Below are 22,981 nucleotides of genomic sequence, written 5' to 3'. Positions count from 1 at the left end.
GGGTCAGCCTTTTACAGTGATCCTACCACCTAAGCCTCCTATGAAGCTGGTACCATAGGCACACACCATGTCCAGTTTATTTGTGGACATGAGGTCTTGCTAATTTTAATAGCTTCAACCTTTAACAGATATTCCTCTTATCTCTACTTCCCAAATAGCGGGGTTACAAGCATTTTATGAGCCAAACTAAACCAGTGAATTTTAGTTTTTGTGTGTGTGTGTGTGTGCGTGTGTGTGTGTGTGTGTGTGTGTGTGTGTGCGCGCGCGCGTGCCAGTCCTAGGGGCTAGAACTAAGGGCCTGGGTGCTGTCCCTGGCAGACTTCGAACCATGATCCTCAGGTCCCAGCCCCCTGAGTAACTAGGATTACAGGTGTGATCTAGTGGTGTCTAGCAAACCAGTGAATTTTAAACTTGATCCCCATCCTCCTAAACACACACACACATACACACACACACACAAAATCACACGATCACCTTTACATCAAAGTAGTTTTTTTTTTTTTGCCAATCCTAATAGATTTTTTTTGTTTTGTTTTGTTTTGTTTTTGGTCAGTCATGGGGCTTGAACTCTGGGCCTGGGCACTGTCCCTGAGCTCTTCAGCTCAAGGCTAGTCCTCTACCACTTGAGCCACAGAACCATTTCTGGTTTTCTGGTGGTTAGTTGGAGATACAAGTTTCATGGACTTTTCTGCCAGGGCTGTCTTTGAACCGCAATCCTCAGATCTCAGACTCAGTAGCTAGGTTCACAGGCATGAGCCACTGGCGCCCAGCTTCTAATAGATTCTTTTAATCTAACACTTTGTTCTTTCTCTAAATTCTTGTTTAAAGTTAAAAACCAATACCAAATTATCTGTCAGAAAGCTGAGAGACCTAAATAGCCAAAACAATCATGGCAACAGAAGTACAGATTTGTATTGTTCAGACGTCTGTCTTCAAAACTCACTACAAAGCTACCATATCAAAAACACTACTGGAATAAAGGCAAATATATAGACCACTGGACTAGAATAGTCCATAAATAAATTCCCATGTATATGTTCAAATAATTTTTCACAAAGGTACCAGTCATTCAATGGGGAAAGAACCATCCTTTTAACAAATGGGAAACTAGATATCCACATGTGAAAAAAATTGAAGTAAGGTTGGGAACCAGTGGTTCACATCTATCTTCCTAGCTACATGGGAGGCTAAGATTGTTGAGATCATTATCCATTCTCAACCAAATGGCTGGATATGGTGGCATATGCCCGTTATCCTAGTTACCAAGAAACCTAACATAGTTAGGTCATACCCAGGCACTTACCTGTGCATGAAAAATAACCAGCAAAAATCATTGCTGGGGGTATGGCTTTATAGGAAGATTACCTACGTAACAAGTGCAAGGACCTGAGTTCAAAATGTAGTACTGCTTTTTCAAAAAATGAAGTTAAACACTTACCTAATGCCATATACAAAAATCATCTAGAAATGGAACAAAGACTGAGACTTAAGATCTTAAATTATAAGCATATTAAGGATATTGGCTTTGGCAGTGATTTCTTGAATATGATACTAAAATCATGAACAGCAAAAAAAAAAAAAAAAGGTAAACTGGACTTTATCAAAATGCCTCAAAGGATACTATCAAATGAATGCAGAGGCAACTTTTGAAACAGGAGGAAATGTAAACAAAATGTGGAATGTGTATATGTTGGAATATTATTCAGTCTTTAAAAGACAAAATAATTCACACATGGATACAACATGGATAGACCTTAAAATACTATACTAAGTGAAATTATCTAGTTGTAAAAGAATAAATTATTGTGCTATCCCACTAATGTGGGGTTTCTAGCCTAGTCATATTTATAAGGACAGAGTAGAATTGCAGTTGCTAGAGGAGGAGAATGCAGAGTTGTAGTCTAACTTTAGGGGTGAGGAATCTTTTATCTGCCAAGGACCATCTGGGTATTTATAACTAGGCTATATGAAACTATGAATACCAGTACATGGGCTACAGGCAGCCAATGAAAAGCCTACATGTATTTCTCATCATGTATGAAATGGTTTCTTGGCTCTTATATACCCTATAGACTGAACCTTTCTGACCCTAAGTGTGTATAGAATATCAATGTTGGTTTTAGAAGACAAAAACATCTGGAGGTCAGCAGTGGTTAGTTATACTTAATGTGCATATGCTTAGTGCAACAGAACTGTGTGCTTAAAAATGTCAAAACTGGGATATTTTATTATATTTTTCCCACAATAGAAGAATAGAAAATAAGTAAACAGAAACAATGAGTGAATGCATTATTAGGAAGAAGTTAAAAGTTCAATAATAGAGGAATAGGAATGATTAAATTATGATTACCCACTTGATGAGATATGTATGTAGCCAAAAGGACTTATTCATGGTGGCTACATGGAAAATGCCTGTGATATAGTGTTTAATGTATGTAGAGTTTCAGAAAAAATAAAAGGACTGAAAGGAAATATCGATCTGCTTAAAAAAGTTACATTAGGGGGCTGGGAGGGTGGCTCAGAGGTAGAGTGCTTGCGTCACATGCATGAGGCCTTGGGTTTGATTCCTTGGCACCACATAAACAGAAAAGGCTGGAAGTGGCACTGTGGCTCAAGTGGTAGAGCACTAGCCTTGAGCTGAAGAGCTCAAGGACAGTGCCCAGGCCTAGAGTTCAAGCCCCACAACCAACCAAAAAAAAAAAAGTTACAGTAGGATGGTGAGGTTATTTGCTTTATTTTCATCTACTTCATCTTTAATGGAAAATTAGTTTATAATCAAAAATTTAAAAGTGACAGAAAACATTTTAATATTAATATAAAACATTTTAATATTTATCATTACCATCCTTTTTAGTAATTATCTTTTTCTAGTAATTATCTATAAAATACAAATAGTTGGATATTTTAAGGCTTTTGCAAAGTAGTATACATATCAAAGAAGAAAGTCATTAAGATTCCTGGAAAATCTCAGTTTCCTTCTCTGCTTCAAAAGTCATTCAGGATGCAGGTCACTGAGCAGAGGACAGGAATACGAACACATCTGAAGGAAGAAACTTTTCAGAGTATGTCATGAGTTTGTCAACAGGCAAAGACAACTTCCTAGAGGCAAAACTGCAGGCTTTGACAGATGCCTATCTAGGCTAAAGCAGATATAGCTTGCCAAATGGGGCAGCCTATAAAAGTGAGTTCTAGAATGAGGGCAATAATTCTAAATGGGTTATTCTCATCCATTTATCATCTCTCCAAGTTCATTTCGTCGTCTCCCACAAACTCCACATGGGCCCTCTCCCAGTGAATGAAAATACATCAGAATGAACACCCCTGGGGTTCAGATGATGATGTCTTTAGAAGGACAGGCAGAGGTGGGAAGAGTGGGTGGCAGTGTTATACAACTCTGTAGCCACTTATTGGAAAGCTGTAGCATCTTTACCCATGAATCAGAGCAGCTCACAGGAGAGTCATCTTCCCAGAAGAGTGGCACAGGGATCCTATAGAGGGATCACAGGATCCCAACCTCTGTGCTCCTTTCTGTTGGGTCTTGTTGTTATTAGGTTCCAGAAGACTCCTCCAGTCTGTCTTCTAGATTCACGGTTCATGTGGACCTTGCCACAAACTATTCAAATAAATTCAGTTCCATTTCCATAATGCTCTTAAAATCTGGTTTGAAAAAACATTCTCAAGATACAGTTTGTTTCTCTTCTACTCAACCATTGTGGACCATTCTGTTTCTCATTAATGCTAGGTGGTTCGAGATCAGATCTCTCACTGCACAGTGAAATTACGCCAGACCACAGGTCTCATGGAATATTGCTTGGAGGTGATTAAGGAAAATGACCCCAGTGGCTTTTTGCAGGTAAGTAGTTTTGGCCTCAGATTCCAGGTGGCCTATGGGACTGAGTGTAGGACACATAAATGGGACATCCAACAGTGCTGGCAAAGCATAGGTACCTCAATAAAAGGACTTGATTTCATGCTGCACTGGGTATGTGGGTACCTGCAAAGCAAACTCCACTGACTTCCAAGGAGTGCTGATAAGGTTGAGAAATGGAGATGATTGTTCTTGTGTTTAATCATGAAACATAATCCCCTTTAAGTTCTTCCTGTGTAGAGTATTGCTTTGCCTAAGAACTGGCACCCATTATATCTCCATTACCATCTCTTGGACAGCTTTTCAGCCAACAACATTTGAATGTGCAAGGTTTCAAACTCCTTGTCACTTCCTACTGGCCAGTAAGTCAGTGATTTCTAAAATGTAGGGAAGGCTTTTTTGTTTTGCATTCTCACTTTTTTCAGTGTTAACTGTTTTAACTAAATGCTAAGATGATGTATGCTAGATTTCACTTAAGTTTGAAACCAATGATATGGAACCTTTTTGTTAAGGGACTTGTAGATTCTTATAGCTCACACTCTACTAAACTAGTCAATAATGAGAGTGCCACTGAATGCATGCAATGAAAGGCTCCTCCAAAGAATAAAAGTCATAACTACAAAAAGATGGTGTGTTAAAATGTAAGAAATTCCATATGCAAACCACTTGAAGCTAATTTGTTAAACTCATTTTCAAGTCTTAGAAGGCTACCCATAGCTCAAAATGGAAGCCTCAATCTGTATCTTGTAATAGGATTAATCACTAGCATGACATTATTCTTTACAGTTGTTGGATTTTAGGGGGAAAGTCATAAATCTCATGATCATATATCCACATTTGTCTATAAGATCAACGAATACTTCCTAATTATAGTATCCTATCTCTCACTCACCTAAGTATTTAGATAAATTGTGTATCATTCTAGTCAGCTAGGATCCTCTTCATCAATAGCTATGAGACAGGAGGTTGTAAATCCCAAGGAAGTGGTCGTTGCATTCCCAGAGAGACAGTCAAGGAACAATCTTGTGGTCCCAGGGTGGTTCTGCATTTCTTAGGCTGTGGTCTTTGATGTGTATAGATTTCTGATGCCCTCATAAGAAGAGTGCACCTGACTGAGGATCAGTGGGGGAAAGGCACACTCACCCCCAGGATGACCACCGACTTTGACTTGAGTCTGGACAACAGCCCTTTGCTACAGTCTATTCACCAGCTGGACTTTGTACAGGTGAAAGGTATGTGCTTGCATTGCCTAGTCAGAGAGCATCATCCCTCATAGATGGTGGTGCTTGAAGCAGGGTCAGTTACCCCTGTGATGAATGTTACAGAAATCTGAAGTGACTCCTATCTCATCAGGTAATGAAACTGTCTCCTTGTGGCTGTGTCATCTACCTCTGAGCATATCAGATAAATTCAGATAAAACTCTACGTTTGATTCTGAGAATCTTAGCTTCCACATACTCAGCAACAGAGAACAGCTGACATGAAAAGAGGCAAGGATAAAAAGAACATCACTGCACGTAAAGAAAGCCTTTATGTATAACAAGGGACTGGCGAAGATGAAAGAGATGGTTGAGAATGATGGAAGGGGTGACCTTGATCAAGATGCATTGTACTCATTAATTGACATGTTGAACTGAAACCACTTTGTACAACTACCTAAAGATTAAATAAATAAATACATAGTTGTTTTAAAAAGGAAAAGAAAGAAAACCTTATTGCACATAGTAACCAGAAACAGTGATATAAATGAGGGAGTCCAGAGTTAACTATCTTCATGTAAGATAAAGATAGTAACATTTGGGCTTGGATCTATGAGAATTTGAGAGAATCACATCTGGCCTCTGATCTGGCAGGAAGTACAAGCCTGGAAGGAAAAAGAAACTATGAGATAAATTTTAAAAGTAGTTTATATAACTGAGGAATACAACAAAGTCTCTTTGAGATTCTGAGGGATGAAGACTAAAGGGAAGTACAAGTACTTAATTTAGTTTAAGAAAATAACTCATTCAAAGAAAAATGAAAATTCAGACCAACTGTGCAACAATACTTTATGATAGTATTGTTAATGTCCATTGGAAGAATATTTTTTTTTCTGATCCTTGATTTCAAAACATGGATCCACAGGAAGTTACAAAAATAGCAAGGAAAAGTCCTCCTGCTCTTTCAGAACTATAATATGCCAAAACCAAGAAGCTGACATTTGTACAGTCTATGTGAAGTCCTGTGCTATTTTATAACATGTAGATTCATAAAACCACCACAACAATGAGCACAAACAACTATGGGAGAGCTGAGCAATGCCATAATCCCAGCAATTAGGAGACTGGAGCGGGGTTGTGAATTTAAGGCCAGCCTTGGCCGGCTTAGGACAAACAAAAGAACAACCAGCAAATGTATTCCATTTATTTTTCCCCTCCACGAACCCCACTCCATCTCTACCATTGAATCATCTTATTTTTAAAACTAAAGAAAATGACTCAGAATTCAGAGCATTAAAATTTTTTGTTTCTAGCTGGGCACCAGTGGCCTACACCTGTAATCCTAGCTCTGCAGGAAGCTGAGATCTAAGGATCACAGTTCAAAGCCAGCCCAGGCAGAAAAGTCCCCATGAGACTCTTATGTCCAGTTAACCACTCAAAAACTGGAGGTGGGGTTGTGGCTCAAAGTGGAAGGGCTAGCCTTGGGCAGAAAAGCTCAGTGACACTGCCCACCCAGGCCCACCCAGCTCCACAACTTCCCAACTTCCCCCCAAAATAGGAAGCAGAGCTTTTCCCAAAGAAACAACATTTTTTAGGTTTGAGACCACAACACAAACTTGGCCACTTTGTGCATTGGCAAGGCCACACCTTCAACGTCAGAAACAAAATTTTTTCCAGTTATGGGGCTTGAACTCAGGGTCTGGGCCCTGTCCCTGAGGTCTTTTGCTCAAGGCTAAGCCCTACCACTTTGAGGCACAGCTCCACTTCCAATTTTTTGAGTGGCTAATTGGAGATAAGAGACTCACAGGTACTTTTCTGCCCTGGCTGGCTTTGAACCCTGATCCTCAGATCTCAGCCTCCTGAGTAGCTAGGATTAGGGGTATGAGCCTCTGGCACACAGCAGTGCTCTCTCTCAGACATGGAGAACCTGGTCACCTAACAAATTTTAGGGCTATCTATTAGATCTAATGTTCCATAGTCAAATTCATCCTGCTAGTTGTCATATGTACTTCTTTCATCATTTTAATGTATGTTTGCTCTCATTTATTTTCAATTTTCTCATCTTTTGTTTAACAAGTATTGCTTTGGGAAGATGTCTTAACCAATTTTTGAAGTAGTTGATACATGATAAATTAAAATGCTTTTATTTTGCAATAGTAACAAAAAAATGTTGAGCATTTATTGAGTGCTAACTGAGCCAGATCCCCCTCTTCACCAAGTGCAGAGAAGTTTTACGTATGGTTCCTCATTTTATTCCACAGCACTAGTAGTCAGCTTAAGACACTGAGACACAAGAACCCTGAACTGCCTGCCTGAGGCTCACACAGCTAGTGAGTGGCAAGGCCTGGATTCACACCCAGGAAATAATTCAAGAACACACTCATACAGCTTCTAATTTATTCTGTGAAACTAGGGCCATCCTATGTAGCTCTTCCTGGGAATTCCTTCTATACACTTAATAAAAATAATTCCTTTTGTATACTTAATGTGCATCTCTTAATGGAAATTCCTTTTGCATCCTTAACTCCTTTAGTACACTTAATACTGTTTAAAATTTTTTTCCTTCACACCTATACACTAACCTAATATTTAAATCCATCCCTCATAGAATTTAGAGTCCCAGGAAATCCTTCTTTTAGTCTCCAAGTTTTGCAATGAAATATAATCAAGTTACAAGTAACTTGGAGGAAGAAATGTGTCACAAAAAGAAAAAAGACTAGATAGAAAAGAGAAAAATGAGCTAACCTAATTAGGCCTGGTAAGGAAGCAGAAGAGGGCAGTCGGAGGGCAGGGGCCTCAGGGCTTTGAAATGCTTTGATCAGCTGACTGAGCTCCCCATCTGCTACATTAATTGCCCTTCAGAGTTCTGTCCATTTAAGCATGGTGAAGTCCAGGCCAGTTGGCAGGATGGCACCAGTTATATTTGAAAGAGCAGGCTATTCAACTGATATAAGGACCGCTGGTCCATGTGCCCGCTGGCACCACACACCACATTTCTAAAGCACTATTGTTGGGCCACTTGACACAGAAGGTAAGAGTGAACACAGCTATGTCTTCAGGCTGTTGAAGTCTATACATATAGCAAAGAATGCCAAATACTCTAAAGATCAAAATGCAGAACATTTTCACAGCAACAACTCAACCTGGAACACAGAATATCTAGAACAAGTATTTATGAAATACATAAAACAGACCATTTGGTATGAGAATAGATTCATCTAATTTCAGTTTAACACTTCATCTTAATGTAATTTACTTCTGCTTATTATCACTCTTCATTGTTAATTTATGTGTTTTGCTTTGGGCTCATTAAGTTTAATTAATTCAGTGAGAGTCCAGTCCTCCTTGGACTCAGCATAATTTTTACCTGTCCTGCTTGTGATGGAAAGAAAAAGCCAAAGGTCATGGTACAATAGAGCTTGATTGGCTGTAGTTTGAAATTTCCTACTGGCCTCTATAATATCTATTAACACATATACAGTTGTCCTAGTACAGTCTGACTTTTCTCATTCTTAGTTTAATGAACTGCACTTTCCCAATATGTCAGTAAAAAATATCCCAATGAGCTGCACCCTAAATCTGTATAAATGGCCAAAATTAAGTAGCATTTGGAATGCTGCTAACTGAAATCTGGCCACTTGAATGTAACTATAAAGGTAATTTTATATGTTTTCTAATTGTACAAAGTGAATTAGAGTATAAAGTTAAAATATTTTCAAAATTGCTTAACAGATACATTTAAAGTTGTGTTCCAATTACCTTTAAAGTATGTTTACTGGTTTACTCAAAAACTATCAAGCATCTGTTTTTTAAATTTCAAAAGCTTTTTTTTATTCTTGTTGTTTTCATTGTTGACATTAAAAAAGACAGGTCTGCTGTTGGTTTCTACATATTTCTGTTTAGGTTAGCTGCTCTTTTTTCAAGAGCCTAAAGTCATTCTCCTACTAACTAAGGGTTTAACTGGTCTGTTCTTTCTGATCTCTATCACCCCCAACAAGTGAGAGCTATCTGGAGAATATTGGTACTTTCTTTATTCTAATAACCCTAAACTTTAATGGTATGTTTTCTGGCTATATCTTGACTAGGAAATCTTTACATAGCTGGATACCGATGGCTCACACCTATAATCCTAGCTACTCAGGAGGCTGAGACCTAAGGATTATGGTTTGAAGCCATCCTGACAGGAAAGTCTATGATACTCTTATGTCTAGTTAAGCAATGGAAGTGAAACTTTGCCTCGAGTGGTAGAGTACTAATGAGCATAAAATTATGCTCAGGGACAGCACCCAGGCCTCAAACCCCAGAAGAGAGAGAGAGAGAGAGAGAACTACTCTTAACCTTTTTTAAAAAAATAGAAAACAACATATGAAATTGTCTTCTGGTTTTGTTACAAAGTAATTTAAAAATTTCCCCTTAATTCTAAGTTGATATTGTCAACTCTTCCCTCCAGCTTGAGGAGGAAATTTTAAGTCTTTTCCTAGTCTACCAAGAAGAATTCAGATATCTATATCCTCCCAGAAGAATATTACCCTAGGATTGTGTATAAGTAAGTTCACAGAATATTCCAAATATGAGTTGTAATGCTAATATCTAGTGTCAGCATGTTCATGCTGAACCAGGGCAACACAACCTAAAACTTCACCAACCCTTTTTAGCACTGGACCAAATGGCTATTAATTCCTTTAAGTGCCTCTATTCTTGTATACCCACCCCTAAGGGCAAATTTATCTTCATTAACTCATCTTGAATACAAGAGCATTTTGTACCAAGGTCATAAACTAGGACAGTTTGACCTGAAAAGATATTCTTATAAATATTAGCAAAGGAGCTGCGAGATATGGGTGAACATGCATGCACACATAATCTGTTCATGTAAGGAAGTTGTCTTCAGAACATAGGTTGATGTTCATCATTCACGGTGGGCCAGTGATGGCCTTCCAGGAATGGCCTGAAGTAAATCTAAATGCCATTCCTATTGTCCAGCCCAAATAGAGACTGATGACAGTCTACAGAGGAGCTTTCAGAGAGGGTGCAGTAAAAATCATCCAGTAAACAACATGCAGATGCATACACTATAGCTCTGAAGATGAACTATTTCACTAATATCACTCACTTGTTTTTCACATTATAGGAAACAGGAAGAAGCTTCCAGAATGAGGCCTGGAGGCTTGCCTTCAGCACATTATTGTCAGGCACCACACTGGAGAAGAGCCTTAATGCAGTGGCAAGCACAGAGACCAGGTCCCAACCCTGCTGCTATAGAGTGTGTCATGTACCCTATTTTATCTTACTAAGTATAAAAGAAATGATCTACAAGAAATCCAAAGTAATTTCAAATTAATCTGTCATCTGCTATGCATTGGAAGTGGCTAGCACTACAGTTCCTGGCTGATGTCTATGACTGAGCTTTAGATATTATTGATACTCCTGTCACTAGGCAATGTTTACCTTGATTTTTTTTTATAACCTAGATTTTTCATTCCCAGGCATCTTTGTTTTCTACTTGTTTCTTTTTTTTTTTTCTGTCAGTACTTTCAAATGTCCAGACGTGAAGCTTCTTTGGATTTCCATTTCCTCAACTACAAACCAGAGATAGAGAAAGTACTTACTATGTGGGGTTGTTGTGAAAATTCAGTGTCTTAAACATGTAAGCTTCCTACCCTGCAGAGTGGTTCTCGGCCAAGGGCTCACAAAGCGTGGCTTAGGATTGACGCTCCATGCAAAGATCTGGAGGCATGCTTCTCCTTTCCCTGACCTCCCATACTAGTGTTCATTCACAGAGGAATTCTGAAGGGCTGCAGCTGTTCTCAACCTGGAGCATTAGAAAGGAAAATGTGAACTGTAAATTGACATGCAACAACCTTCTAACATTAAAACATTTGAAAATATTGGCAGCTACACCAACCTGTTCACGAAGGCCAGTGAACATGGCTGCCATCCCAGAAAATCTTCAGCTTGAAGTTTTTACAAGATAAAAAAAAATGCTAATATTAAATTTTGGAGAAGCTGGATGTTAGGGAAAAAAGAAAGGTGACAGGGACTGAGCATTGAAAGATCAAGCTGTGGTTGGCTAGTGACGGATGCTTCAATAAAATGTAACACTTGGGGCTAGGAATGTGGCTTAGTGGTAGAGTGCTTGCCTAGCATGCACGAAGCCCTAGGTGCCATTCCTCAGAACCACATACACAGAAAAAGCCAGAAGTGGCACTGTGGCTCAAGTGGTAGAGTGCTAGCCTTGAGCCAAAGAAGCTCAGGGACAAGCTTAGGCCCTGAGTTTAAGCCCCAGGACTGGGGGGAAAAAATCAAATTTTCAGTCTTAGATATCAGCCCAGGAACTGTGGGGCCAGCCACTTCCAAGGCATAATAACACTGGTTAACTTGATACTTCTTTGGATGTTTTGTAAGTCATTGATTTTTATACCTAATAAAATAAGGAAATAACTCTTACTATAAAGTTGATTTTTCACATGTCAATCTTACCCTTTGCTAATGAGACTGTGGTTTTGTCACATTTCTCTTTTATATATAACATCATTTTGGGATTAAAAAAAGAAAAGATAAATAGGGGAAAAAAAACAATTCTTGGCACATGAAAAAATAGATTTAGAAACATACAAACATTCTGAGTAACTTCTCTCCTCCTGTCCTCTCCTGCTTTTTGGTTTATTTTCTTATTTGTTTAAATCTGAGACAATATTAAGTCTGAAAATTAAGTGAGAGGTTATATTTTTTTTCTTGATCTCTTTATTTTTATTTAATTTTTTTTGGGGGGGGGGGAGGGTCCAGTTGTGGAGCCTGAACTCTGGGCCTGGGCGCCGTCCCTCAGCTCTTCAGCTCAGGCTAGCGCTCTGCCACTTGAGCCACGGCACCACTTCCGGCTTTTTTTTTTCCTTTTTGCTTATGTGGTGCTGAGGAATTGAACCCAGGGCCTCATGCATGCAAGGCAAGCGCTCTACCACTGAGCCACCTTCCCAGCCCTCTTTATTCTTTTAAAGTACATCCACTGAGGACTTCAGATAAGTGAAGTTCCAATATTATTAATTACCTGTGACATTATGTGTTTCAATTAATCTTTTAATTATACCAACATCTGACAGGGAACTTTGAGTTTCTTACCAAAGACATTGCAAGCATTTATATGACTCAAGTGAAATCATCTTGTGATCTTATTTTTTGATCTTATAATTAATGAAATGTAAATTTGCTTGAAACAAGAATGAAGGGGAAAGGAAAAACTAATATGGACTAATAAGACGGTCTCAAGGAAGTGTTTGTAAGGTAGGCTCTAACTAATAAGAACAGTTCAAAACAAATTCACCAGGGAGGATTGTTCATGTCTTTGCAAGCCTTTCAAGGAATGATTTGCTTAGACTTTGTCATGTTTTATTTCCACAGCAAATATGACCAAATGTGTTCTCTTGTAAAGGAAACTTTCAACAACTTAGTGTTAGCCCTACAGTTACAACTCCTGTTTGATCCTGTTTCTGTGGGTGTTCATTAGAATCATCAGAAGAGCTTCTGGGTCAAACCAAGTCTAGTGGCAGAAGGTCCTTGATCTTAATCAGAAAAAGAGTTCAAGGACAGAGGAATTTCAGCCGGAACAAGCTTATGAAGGCAAAACAAAGTGAAAGGACACTCTCTAGACAGAGGTAGTCGGAAGGCTCAAAAATGAGTAACTGCCTTAAGGGTTCCAAGGTCTCAAGGTTTGATTGAGATCTATGAGGAAGGCCATTCCTGGACACTGGGTTAACTCCTACAGATTGGCTCATGTATCAATTCTTCTCACACATCTGACAGGGGAGTTTTTGGCCTTAGATGGTCAGATTGGGACTTTTTATTTACCAAAGGATGACAGAGGATATGGATCAGCAAGACTCTGTTGTATGTCATGAGTCATTCTGTTCAGTTAATATCAGCTGGCCAGGATATGATTTTTATCAACCTCCATCATTCCCAGCCATCAGATGTCCTAGCTCCTTGCCTAACGTCTATGTCAGAAGAGTATGTGTTATGTTTCTCCCTCTTTCTGTCTAGTCCTAGAGTTTATTTTAGTGAACAAGACAATGCATTTAATATCCTTTTCCTCCAAACCCAATGTTCTGGGACCTGGAGGTTGCAGAAACCACAGGCCTCTATGAAGATTTCATCCAAACCCTGTGCCATTGAAAGACAGCTTCCCTCATTAAACTGTCTACTTCCAATGACCTTAACACTAAAGCTGACTTACTTATGCTTGATTTTAAAAGTGAAATATGGTTTTATTATAATGTATTACACTCTTTTCTTAAGTATAATATGAATGACTTGCTCTTTGTCCATTATCTCCTGTGTTGTGGTCATTGCTTTTGTTTTCTAGGTTACATACCATAAACCTTGTTTGCTGAACTGCTGTTAAATCAAATATCTTCTTGGTTGGGGTTGCTGACAAGAGCAGATTTAGCTCAATGCACGGCTGACACATAGAGTCTAATTCTGGGACAATATACCAGGTGTTCCATGATTAACATTTGTTCATCTCACTGCCCCTGAATATGATCCAAGCTGTTCTCTCTTGTTACTAAAATGCTATAAAAAAAAAAAAGAAATCCATGTTTTGGTACTAGAAAATACATAATTTAACAGTTAATAGAAACACTGTGCTCAGCTACATATACTGAGTGCATACGTGAAGAACAGGGATTATTTCTCAACCAACATCTCTATGTCTGGGTATATGAGGTTCAGTGACTTGGCAGTTGAAATATTTTTTTAAAAGCTCAGCATAAAATGTGGAGGTTGGGGATTGTAACTAGTAAAACCATGACAGATTCCCACCTGGCTGTGAAAACCTGTGGATCTGCCTGTTCTATCTTGTTCTATCCTGTACTAATGTTTAGGCTCAAAGTCAGGTGTTCTATATCCAAAACAAACAAGTGGTCTTCACCTTGTGCTGTTTCCCAACTATAAAATCAGGTTCCTCAGAAATTTCGAGGTGGGGAGATGGCTGCTTAAGTCACTTGGCTCCAGATTTCAAAACCTCACTATCGTTATTGTGGAGTGGTTTCAGAGGTCTTCTCAGAATAGGTAGTCTGCAGTTTATAAACTGAGATTTCAAAGCCAGGCACTTGTGGCTCATGCCTGTAATCCTAGCTACTCAGGAGGCTGAGATTTGAGGATCACGGTTTAAAGCCAGCCCGAGCAGGAAAGTCTCTGAGACTTATCTCCAATTAACCACCAGAAAACCAGAGTGGTGCTGTGGCTCAAGTGGTAGAGTGCTTGCCTTGAGCTGAAGTGCTGAGGGACAGCACCCAGTCCCAGAGTTCAAGCCCCACAACTGACCAAAAAAAAAAAAAAAAAAACTCTGAGATTTCAGCTTTTGAAATTTGTGGTAGATTCATTCGCACCAGTTTACCATGTTATGAAGTAAATAGGCTTTAATGAGCTGGGCTGGAAATCTAGTCCCCATGTAACATCTTTCCTTGAGGGGTGATGTCTTCCATGCACATGGGGAAAGGTATAAAATCAGAGTTCTGTGGATATTCCTATACTTATAGCCACAAAATTAAGGTGGCAAGTGGCACTGTGAGCTTAGGACAAGACCTCACAATACTTCAGGAACTCACCCTATCCCTGGAAACTCAGGGAAGACCATTCTACCTACCCTGAGATTGGCTCCTTCTAACCATTGTTTATCAGGGGTGTTTATTATTTCAAGATACTGAAATGTTTGCAACTTGACAGAAGTCAGAATAACTATAATTTCTGTTTAGCTTCCTCTCCAGTTCCAGCAACCCCCATCCTACAGCTGGAGGAGTGTTGTACCCACAACAACAGCGCCACACTGTCCTGGAAACAGCCCCCCCTGTCTACAGTGCCAGCTGATGGATACATTCTAGAGTTGGATGATGGCAGTGGTGGTCAGTTCCGGGTAAGTAAACTATCTGCTACTTGTTAATCTACCATGAAGTCTCAGGCCTTGCTTCATCATCTTTCTTGAGCCACCCTGGCAAGTCTGCCTGCCCTAAAACTGAGGCCTGCCTTCTTATTTCATTAATGATGAAAGAGTCTCTAAAACAGCCAAAACTTCCAGAGAAATAGTTTAGCTCTGTGGCCTGGCCCGTTCTCACCTCTTTTAACCTCAGATCCTCATTTGCAGAAAGCGGAAGACCTATAACATGTATGTCACATCTGGTTGCTAAAAGTCCATTAGGTAATCCATATAAAACTTTTAACATGCTACCTAGTAAACAACAACCTGCCTGTAGTAGTTATTATTATTATTAACATTTTTATTTATTGCTAGTAATACCATAAATCATTGTTTTGGGTTGTATTCCTTGTACTTGGCATGCTCTCCTATTATAGCCCTTCGGTTTTAAAACTTTTGTTGCAGAGTGCTGTTACTTTCTGGCCCTCTAACCAAACAGAGCTAGTGTTAGCAGATCATTACCTCCTCAAAGAAACAGAGTCCTCATCCCAGGATATCCCTTTTGAAAATAAGACAAGCATCTTTTTGGTGAGACATGGCCATGCTGCCTGCAGGTTGATGATCTGTGTGTGACTACATGTCTGCATCTGGTCCATGCACATACCACCTCATTCTCACCTGTTATTTCCTCCCGCCTTGATTTGAACCTGCTCTATCTCAGTCTTGTCTGAGTCTTCTTCCCTGGGAGAGTCCTTGCTTGTGACCCCCAAACATATTAGCCTTTCTGAGTTCTGAGACCAGTCTCTGCACTGATGAAAAGGAATTCATACTGCCCCTCCATACCCTAAGCCCCAAGGATAAGGATTTTTTTCTGGCCATCCATGGTCAAACTTGGGCCACTAGCTTGCAAGATCAAAGCCTGTCAAGCACTAGGTTTAAACACTTTGAAGCAGGATCTATGTCTTCCTCAACTGTCCTCAAGAGCAAAGGCTCACCTGTTTAGTAGGGAATCCTTTTCTTACATACGCATTCACTGATAGGCAAGGAAAAATCAAATTTTCTGCTTTTCCAAATTAAGGGTCTTAGGTTTCATTTCAATTTATATCTTTGGTATTGTGTTTTTCTCCCTCTCCCATTCCTTCTACCTTCCCACTTCTCTCTCTCTCTGTAATAATCTGTCTATTCATGAAATCATCCTGGGAATAGTCTCCATCTCTTATAGTCCTGAGGCCGTATGTTCCTCCTGCCTCCTCACCAACCCAGATGCAGACACCTCCCAAGTCCATTTTTTCCACACATGTTTCTCATCAGAGGCTCAGGCCCCGATTTCCACCTGTATAGAATTTTCCATTTCTGTACTCTGAAACTCGCTTTAAAATAAACCTATAATTTTCTTTGACAACTTAGCTTTGTTTTTTTTTTTTTGGGGGGGGGGGGTCTGGTCGTGGGCCCTGAACTCTGGGCCTGGGCACTGTCCCTCAGCTCTTCAGCTCAAGGCTAGGGCTCTGCCACTTGAGCCACAGTGCTACTTCCAGCTTTTTTCTTTTCTTTTTTTTTTTTTTTTTTTTTTTGCTTATGTGGTGCTGAGGAATCGAACCCAGGGCCTCATGCATATAAGGCAAGCGTTCTACCACTGAGCCACCTTCCCAGCTCCCTTAGCTTTGTTTTCCCTACATTCCAGTGTTCTTTCTTAGATATTAGTATCTTAGTATCACGTGGCTCCTCCTCCTTCCTTTCCCCCCTCCTCCTTATTTTTTTAAGCCCAATAACATTAATAAGCCATTGAGTTCCCTGATCCCCTGCTATCAAGTCCTGGTGCTCATATCCAGTCACTTCCTCTTACTTACAGAACTGCCATAAGATGTGACCTTTAATGGGGATATGACTTTAAGACCCCAGGAAGAGGCTTCAGGTTATATCTTGCCTTATTACTAAAATGCAGTCATTGTTTCCACTTCTTCTTATAACATTAAAAATGCAGAATTTCAGAGCCTATCCCAAAGACCTACCAGATCAAAACTGCATTTTAATGAGATTCACAGGTGACTCATAAAATTTGAGAAGCACTCAGTGAGGGACGTAACATTTCAGATTGTTGTAACTGCTGGAGTACTAATGAATTGATGGACAGTCCAAGAGCCCAGTCTTCTTAGTAGCATACCAGAGAGTTGTCATTTTAAGGCTGTGATTTGAATGTAAAATATATTCACTTATTACATCAGCATAATTTTGCACCCTGTACAGCTGGAGCAGGAAGCAAAAGCCTAACCTGTGCTAAAGATACATTATGCTAGGGTTTATTATTAAGCCTCTGAAATGCCAAGCTTCCTCCTCTCTGTACTGTGATGAAAACCTATACCCTTATGGCTTTTGAGTCTTTGTGAAAACTGTTTCTGAAGCCACCAGTATATAAACACAGCATAGAGCTCACCTCATGTGCTCATGTTTCAAACATGGCTTTTGCAAATCACACTGATGAGTGGAAAACTCAGCAGAAACATACTATAGAAATACTATAGAAATACCAAATTAATATGAATAAGCATGGCCCTAGCATAAATATCCAAATTGTTTTGAGAGCTTTCTGTTGTTGTTGTTTTGTTGTTTTTCACTTTTTGAGGCAAGATATTGTTATGTAGCCCAGACTGGCCTCAAACTCTAGTCTCTTCTGCAAATGTTGGGATTACTGGCATACATCACCACTCCCATCTCTAAGTTAATTTTATAATTCCTCACTGCTAACAATTATCATTCATTAAACTGCCTAGCCCTTGTGAAATGAAGGGTTCTGTGCCGATCAGTCTGCACCTATTCCCTTATATACTCCTATACCAATGCCCAACGAGGTGGGCATTCCTGTCTATTTTACGGTTGGATAACCGAGGCTTTAATAAGACAAGGTTAAAAGCCCAGAATTTCACAAGATTCAAATCCAGATCAGGTTGATGATGCAAAGCTCCAGTTCCTAACCAGTCAACATCCCTGCCTTTCCTCACTCATCACAAGTGTTCATATTAAATGGCATCCTGTTGTTTGTTGACCCCCAGGAAGTATATGTCGGAAAAGAAACAATGTGTACGGTGGATGGTCTTCATTTCAACAGCACATACAATGCTCGAGTCAAGGCCTTCAACAAAACAGGAGTCAGCCCATACAGCAAGACCCTGGTCCTGCAGACGTCTGAGGGTAAGGCCCTTCAGCAGTATCCCTCAGAGCGAGAACTGCGTGGCATCTAACGTGGCTGGCAGCTCGGAGGTAACCCCACCACTGCCCACATTCCTCAAGCGTTTCCATGACTTGCTCTGCACTCGGCCACCGAGCCGCTGTTCCTCTCCTGCCTTTAGAGAGCTCATGGGATGTGGATGTGAGCAAACCAAAGATTCCACATCGACAGTTCCAATGGCTTGGGCCGTCGGCTTCCTTTGATAACACTAAATAAGCTCCAGTTGAAGAAGTTGAAACTGAAGGCCTGAATGAGGCCCTGGTTATAAGACGGATGTATCTAGGCTCTAGAGCAGGCTCCCATTCTCCACCAATCCACATCACTTGCCAGTTTTGCCCAGATGATTCTCAATTTCTTTGTAGTGCTTGCTTGTTTCTGTGGGGTGGGGGACATAGGTTCTTTCCAGCTGTGTATTTGTATGACTGAATGTGTTTCCAGTGGGCATGGGGTGCTAGAGCCATTTCATAGAGGGCCTTGCTGGCCACTCTTGGCTTAACCAGCATGGACTGATACCACTTCCTACCCAAAGCCCAGGCCTTCGGCACTAGGACTGAGACTTCCTGTGGGCATCAAACAGGAAAAGACAAGCAACTCCACAATACCTCGCCATTTACATCTTTGCCAGTCCCTCCAGTAGTGGTTAGGTTGCCTAAGGCCACTGCACAAGGTTAATCTCTAGAGGACATTTGCTCCTTGGCTATCTGTAAATATTTTTGTCATCAAAGAAAAATAATCCCCTCAGGGGAGAGGCCTGAATTTGATGGCCAAGTATAACCTCTGAGGCGTCTAACATTTTCATCTTAAGAGCAATTACAACACATGCTATTAATAATATTAAACCTATCTAGAGGTATTTGTGACTGGTGCCAAACCATTTTGAGACTCTGGGGTATCACTCTAATCATAAAAATCACCTCCCACCCCATTGCCATTCTCTGGAACTTACCTCTGCACAACTAAGTATGTTGATTTGGTGGGTTTTTTGTTTTGTTTTGTTTTGTTTTTCAAGATGTTAGCTAGAAGAATTGTGGTGGGGTTTCCCACTTTCTACAAACTTCGGCATGTGTCAGTCACCCCTAAAATGGTCCACATGGTTAAAAACAAGCACAACTTTGAATTCTACAGCAAGGGGGCAGGCTCTGACCTGTGAAGAACAGTGCTTTGGGAGTTGTAAGTCTGAATGATACTGTTCAAAGAGAAGTATTTGTTGAAGGGAAAATGCCCATTTGATGTATTCTTATTTAGACTGCAGTAGCATGGTAGCTAGAATTTATCCTCTAATTATCATTTTAGCAACTTCTCCCCCTGGTGACCTATCAGTTTGAGAGCAGTTGCTTCTTTTCCCAAAATACCATGCTAAAAGGCAAGAACTGTCCCAAGGTTTTGTTTGTTTGTTTGTTTTTCTCCCCAGAACCAATGCAGAAGTCACGATGGCAATGGCCTCATTTTCCACTTGTGCACAAGGTGGTCAGATTGAAAAGTTCAGTGCATGCCAGCAGAGATACCGTGCAACAGTGTTGCTAATATATGTCATCAGACCTATAGGAAAACCATCTCTATTCATAATATATTAGAGAAATCATAACTATTTCACTAAAGTCAGTTATTAGCATAGCATTCTGAGTGCTTCTGTCGCTCCTTTCGTCCTATAGGAAGATGTAATTTCTTAAGTTTCTTTCCATGTTCATAAGATTATGGTGTCTAACAACAAATTACAGGATTTGAAACTGCGATCCTTGGTATCACAGTCACAGAATTGGGGGGTCATTTTCCAAATGAAACTAATGGAACAAGTTCTCTATCAACAAAGAAACTGTACTGTAGACGTTCAATTCCTCCATGGATTTTATATGTTGTGTACAAATATAAGGTATGTATCGGAATACAAAACAAACACTTATCATCATGTAGATACCAGTATTCTCTGTTACTGCACAGAAGTGATTTTCTCATGATGAAATAAAGTTCGCACACATACTTTCTCCTTAACTTTGGTTTGTTCTATTTGTTTCTCCCTCTTTCTAAGGAGACTTAGAAAGCAAGCTAATAATATTTATTTTGACAAAGATTTGATCCCTCTGTTATAGAAAAAGCCTATAGTAGTAAATATTTATAACTCTATTTGTTTTTTTTTTTCAAATTGATGAGAAAAGTCCTATCATAGATTTCTGATAAGTTCATTGCAGTGATATTTTATTTGTGTTATTTCTTACAGTTCTTGGGAAGCTCACTTTAAAGATGTTGTTTCTTACAGTTCTTGGAAAGCTCACTTTTAAAATGTTGTTTCTTCGTCAGTATTGGGGGAATTTCATTTTGACTTTGTACTATAAGTCTTTCACATTCTTCATAGCAATAAGGAGCTCCTTTCTAGGTCATGAAGTCTGTATCATAGGCTTTATAGCAAGTCTAACTTAATTCGTGCATTTAGTCTGAAGTTTAAATCACTTATCACTAATACTCTGAACCATCAGAAAGTATTCTGCTAGCCAAAGATAACATTACACAGAAGAGACTGAATGGACATATTATGGATTAGAATCCTTTTCCCGCAAAAGCACATTGATCTGTCTTGTCTATTTATTGAGCAGTGCTTGCTGTTGCTCCCTGTGCTAATGTATAGGCAAGAGTGTTGAACAGATACTCCTCTGGTCTGTGGAGCTTACAGGTGAGAAAGGCAGCCAGACCAAAACAAGTAAGCACATAATTATCTAGGTACCTACAAACACTGGTGGGCATGTGAACAAAAGATGAGAGGAAGGCGTGGTTTATAGGAAACTGATTAATCAGGAAAACAAGCAAAACTTATTTATTTCAATGGAAATAAATAAGAGAAAAAGAAAGGAAACTACATTATTACATGAGTTCGAGTTTGGTTAGTTCTCTGAAAACACATTCCTGGGAGGGTGTCTACAATATCCATAGAGATAAAGCTGGTCCTAGATCACAACCAAGTTCTCCTAAATTGAGGAGAAATATAACTGTTAAGTCATTAAGAATTTTCGTAAATTTTAAAATAAGGCCCGCCAACTTGATTTACATAGTTTTAAAGTAAGTCATGGAGTAGTCATTTACAGCCATGTCCCAGGCTTGGAACGCATCTGTAAGAGTGTCTGCTGTGAACATTATGTAACGAGGACGTCTTAACACAGTGTGCTGAGGCTCATTCTGCATGACAGACTTTACTCCCACCAAAAATAATGACACAAGGCTGAGAACAGGGTAGGGTATTTCCTGTTTATTTTTCCCTAGTACATTTCTGCCTATCTAAACAGAAGGTACTTTTTTTTTTAATCTAGAGAGACGTGAACTAGAGCAAAGGTAATATATCGAAGGTTCAATTTACTGGATAAGAGAAAAGGTTCCTGAGATGCCACTCTTCTCAGCCCTCAAAGCCAAAGGGTTGCTTCCCCCACTTGCTCCCAGCAGAGGTGATCTCCCACCAGTCCTCAGGGAAAGCAGAAGATGGAGGATTTCAACCACTACACAAGACATGCTCTTCTCTATGTAAAAAGATTCTTTTCTTTGGACGGATTCTTTGAAGTAGATACTAGACGAGAGGGTCTGAATATTTCAAAAGTCCTGGACTCCAAAATGTTTTCCAGATAGATTGTCCACCACCAATTTGTGAACCATTGTGGTATATCACCTTAATTCTATCAAGGGCTTAATATTTTTGTGTGTGTATGCTGGTTCTGGGGCTTAAACTCAGAGCCTGGATGCTGTCCCTGAGCTTTTTTGCTCAAGGCTGATATTCTACCACTTAAGCCACAGCTCTACTTCTGGCTTTTTGGTAGTTAATTGGAGATAAAAGGCCCACAGACTTTCTTGCCCTGGCTGGCTTTGAACCATCATCTTTAGATTTCAGTCTCTTGAATAGTTAGGATTATAGACATGAGCCAACAGTGCCCAGCTAAATGTTTAATTTTGGTCAATGGGCAGACTCTTGTAAAAATAAAATTGCTTCTAGAAGAATTTTACTTTATATTTCCATAGAATATTCTAATAGCTACATGAAATAATTTGCAACAAATGACCCAAGAAATTGACATCTAATAGGGAAGGAAGACTTCCCAGAGGAAGTAGGGAAGAGAGACATCCAAACAGACAAGGCAAAAACTTCAAAAATCTGCCTTGAGCTTATACTATAAGAAAAGAATCTAAATTTTTTTTATTGATTGCTTCAATTAGGTTAGGCAACTAAGCTGGGCCCAGGTCACAGGAATAAGCACAACATTTGATTTAGAATCTGGGGCCTTACTGCTCCTCCTGCCCAAACTTAATGACACCTTGATCATATCACCGGAAAACTATAGTACCATTTACCTCTCTAGAAATCAGAAAACTACCTGACAATCTAGATTGCCATCTTGCAGCAGCGAAGTAAGAACAATTAATTTCCTGTTGGGAAGGTAGGAATACAAAGTCCATGCTCATTCTTATTTTATGAACTGCAGGTCCACTGAGCTCATTGACCCACTTGCTAAAATCAAAAGACATAGAGATGAAGAGGATTGTAGTTTAAGACTAACCCAGCAAAAAGTTAGCAAGAACCATTTCAATCAATAAACTGGGTGAGGTGATGGTGTGCTCATAGTACCAACTACACAGGAAGTAGGATCGCAGGCCATCCTGGCCTGGATAAATATAAGTCTCTAAGAATTAACTTAAAACAAACAGGGCTCAATGGCTCCAATGACAGAATGCACAACTCAGCACAAGGACCTGAGTTCAAAGCTCTAGTATTATCACCAAAACAAAAAACAAAAAAAACAAAAAAGATACTA

The 22,981-nt window shown here is 39.6% G+C and overlaps 1 protein-coding gene across 25 annotated transcripts in view; it reads left to right on the top strand.

The window, feature by feature from the left end:
- Positions 1–22,981, top strand: part of Trim9 (tripartite motif containing 9) — a 113,430-nt gene that overhangs the window by 70,990 nt on the left and 19,459 nt on the right. For 16 of the 25 annotated variants that reach the window (XM_042677948.1, XM_042677970.1, XM_042677966.1 and 13 more), the window contains 4 exons: positions 3,743–3,853; positions 4,947–5,100; positions 14,817–14,974; positions 18,022–18,160. In XM_042677948.1, the coding sequence (XP_042533882.1) occupies positions 3,743–3,853; positions 4,947–5,100; positions 14,817–14,974; positions 18,022–18,160 (562 nt within the window). Of the gene's footprint in view, positions 1–3,742; positions 3,854–4,946; positions 5,101–11,262; positions 11,269–14,816; positions 14,975–18,021; positions 18,267–22,981 lie in introns of those variants that run through there. The other 9 variants (XM_042677967.1, XM_042677959.1, XM_042677950.1 and 6 more) reach the window with 5 other exon arrangements.

The sequence above is a fragment of the Dipodomys spectabilis genome, unplaced genomic scaffold, assembly GCF_019054845.1.
Source record: "Dipodomys spectabilis isolate Male_0828 unplaced genomic scaffold, ASM1905484v1 ptg000042l, whole genome shotgun sequence".
In the NCBI taxonomy this organism is placed as follows: domain Eukaryota; kingdom Metazoa; phylum Chordata; class Mammalia; order Rodentia; family Heteromyidae; genus Dipodomys; species Dipodomys spectabilis.
This window is presented reverse-complemented; position numbering and strand designations above follow the sequence as displayed.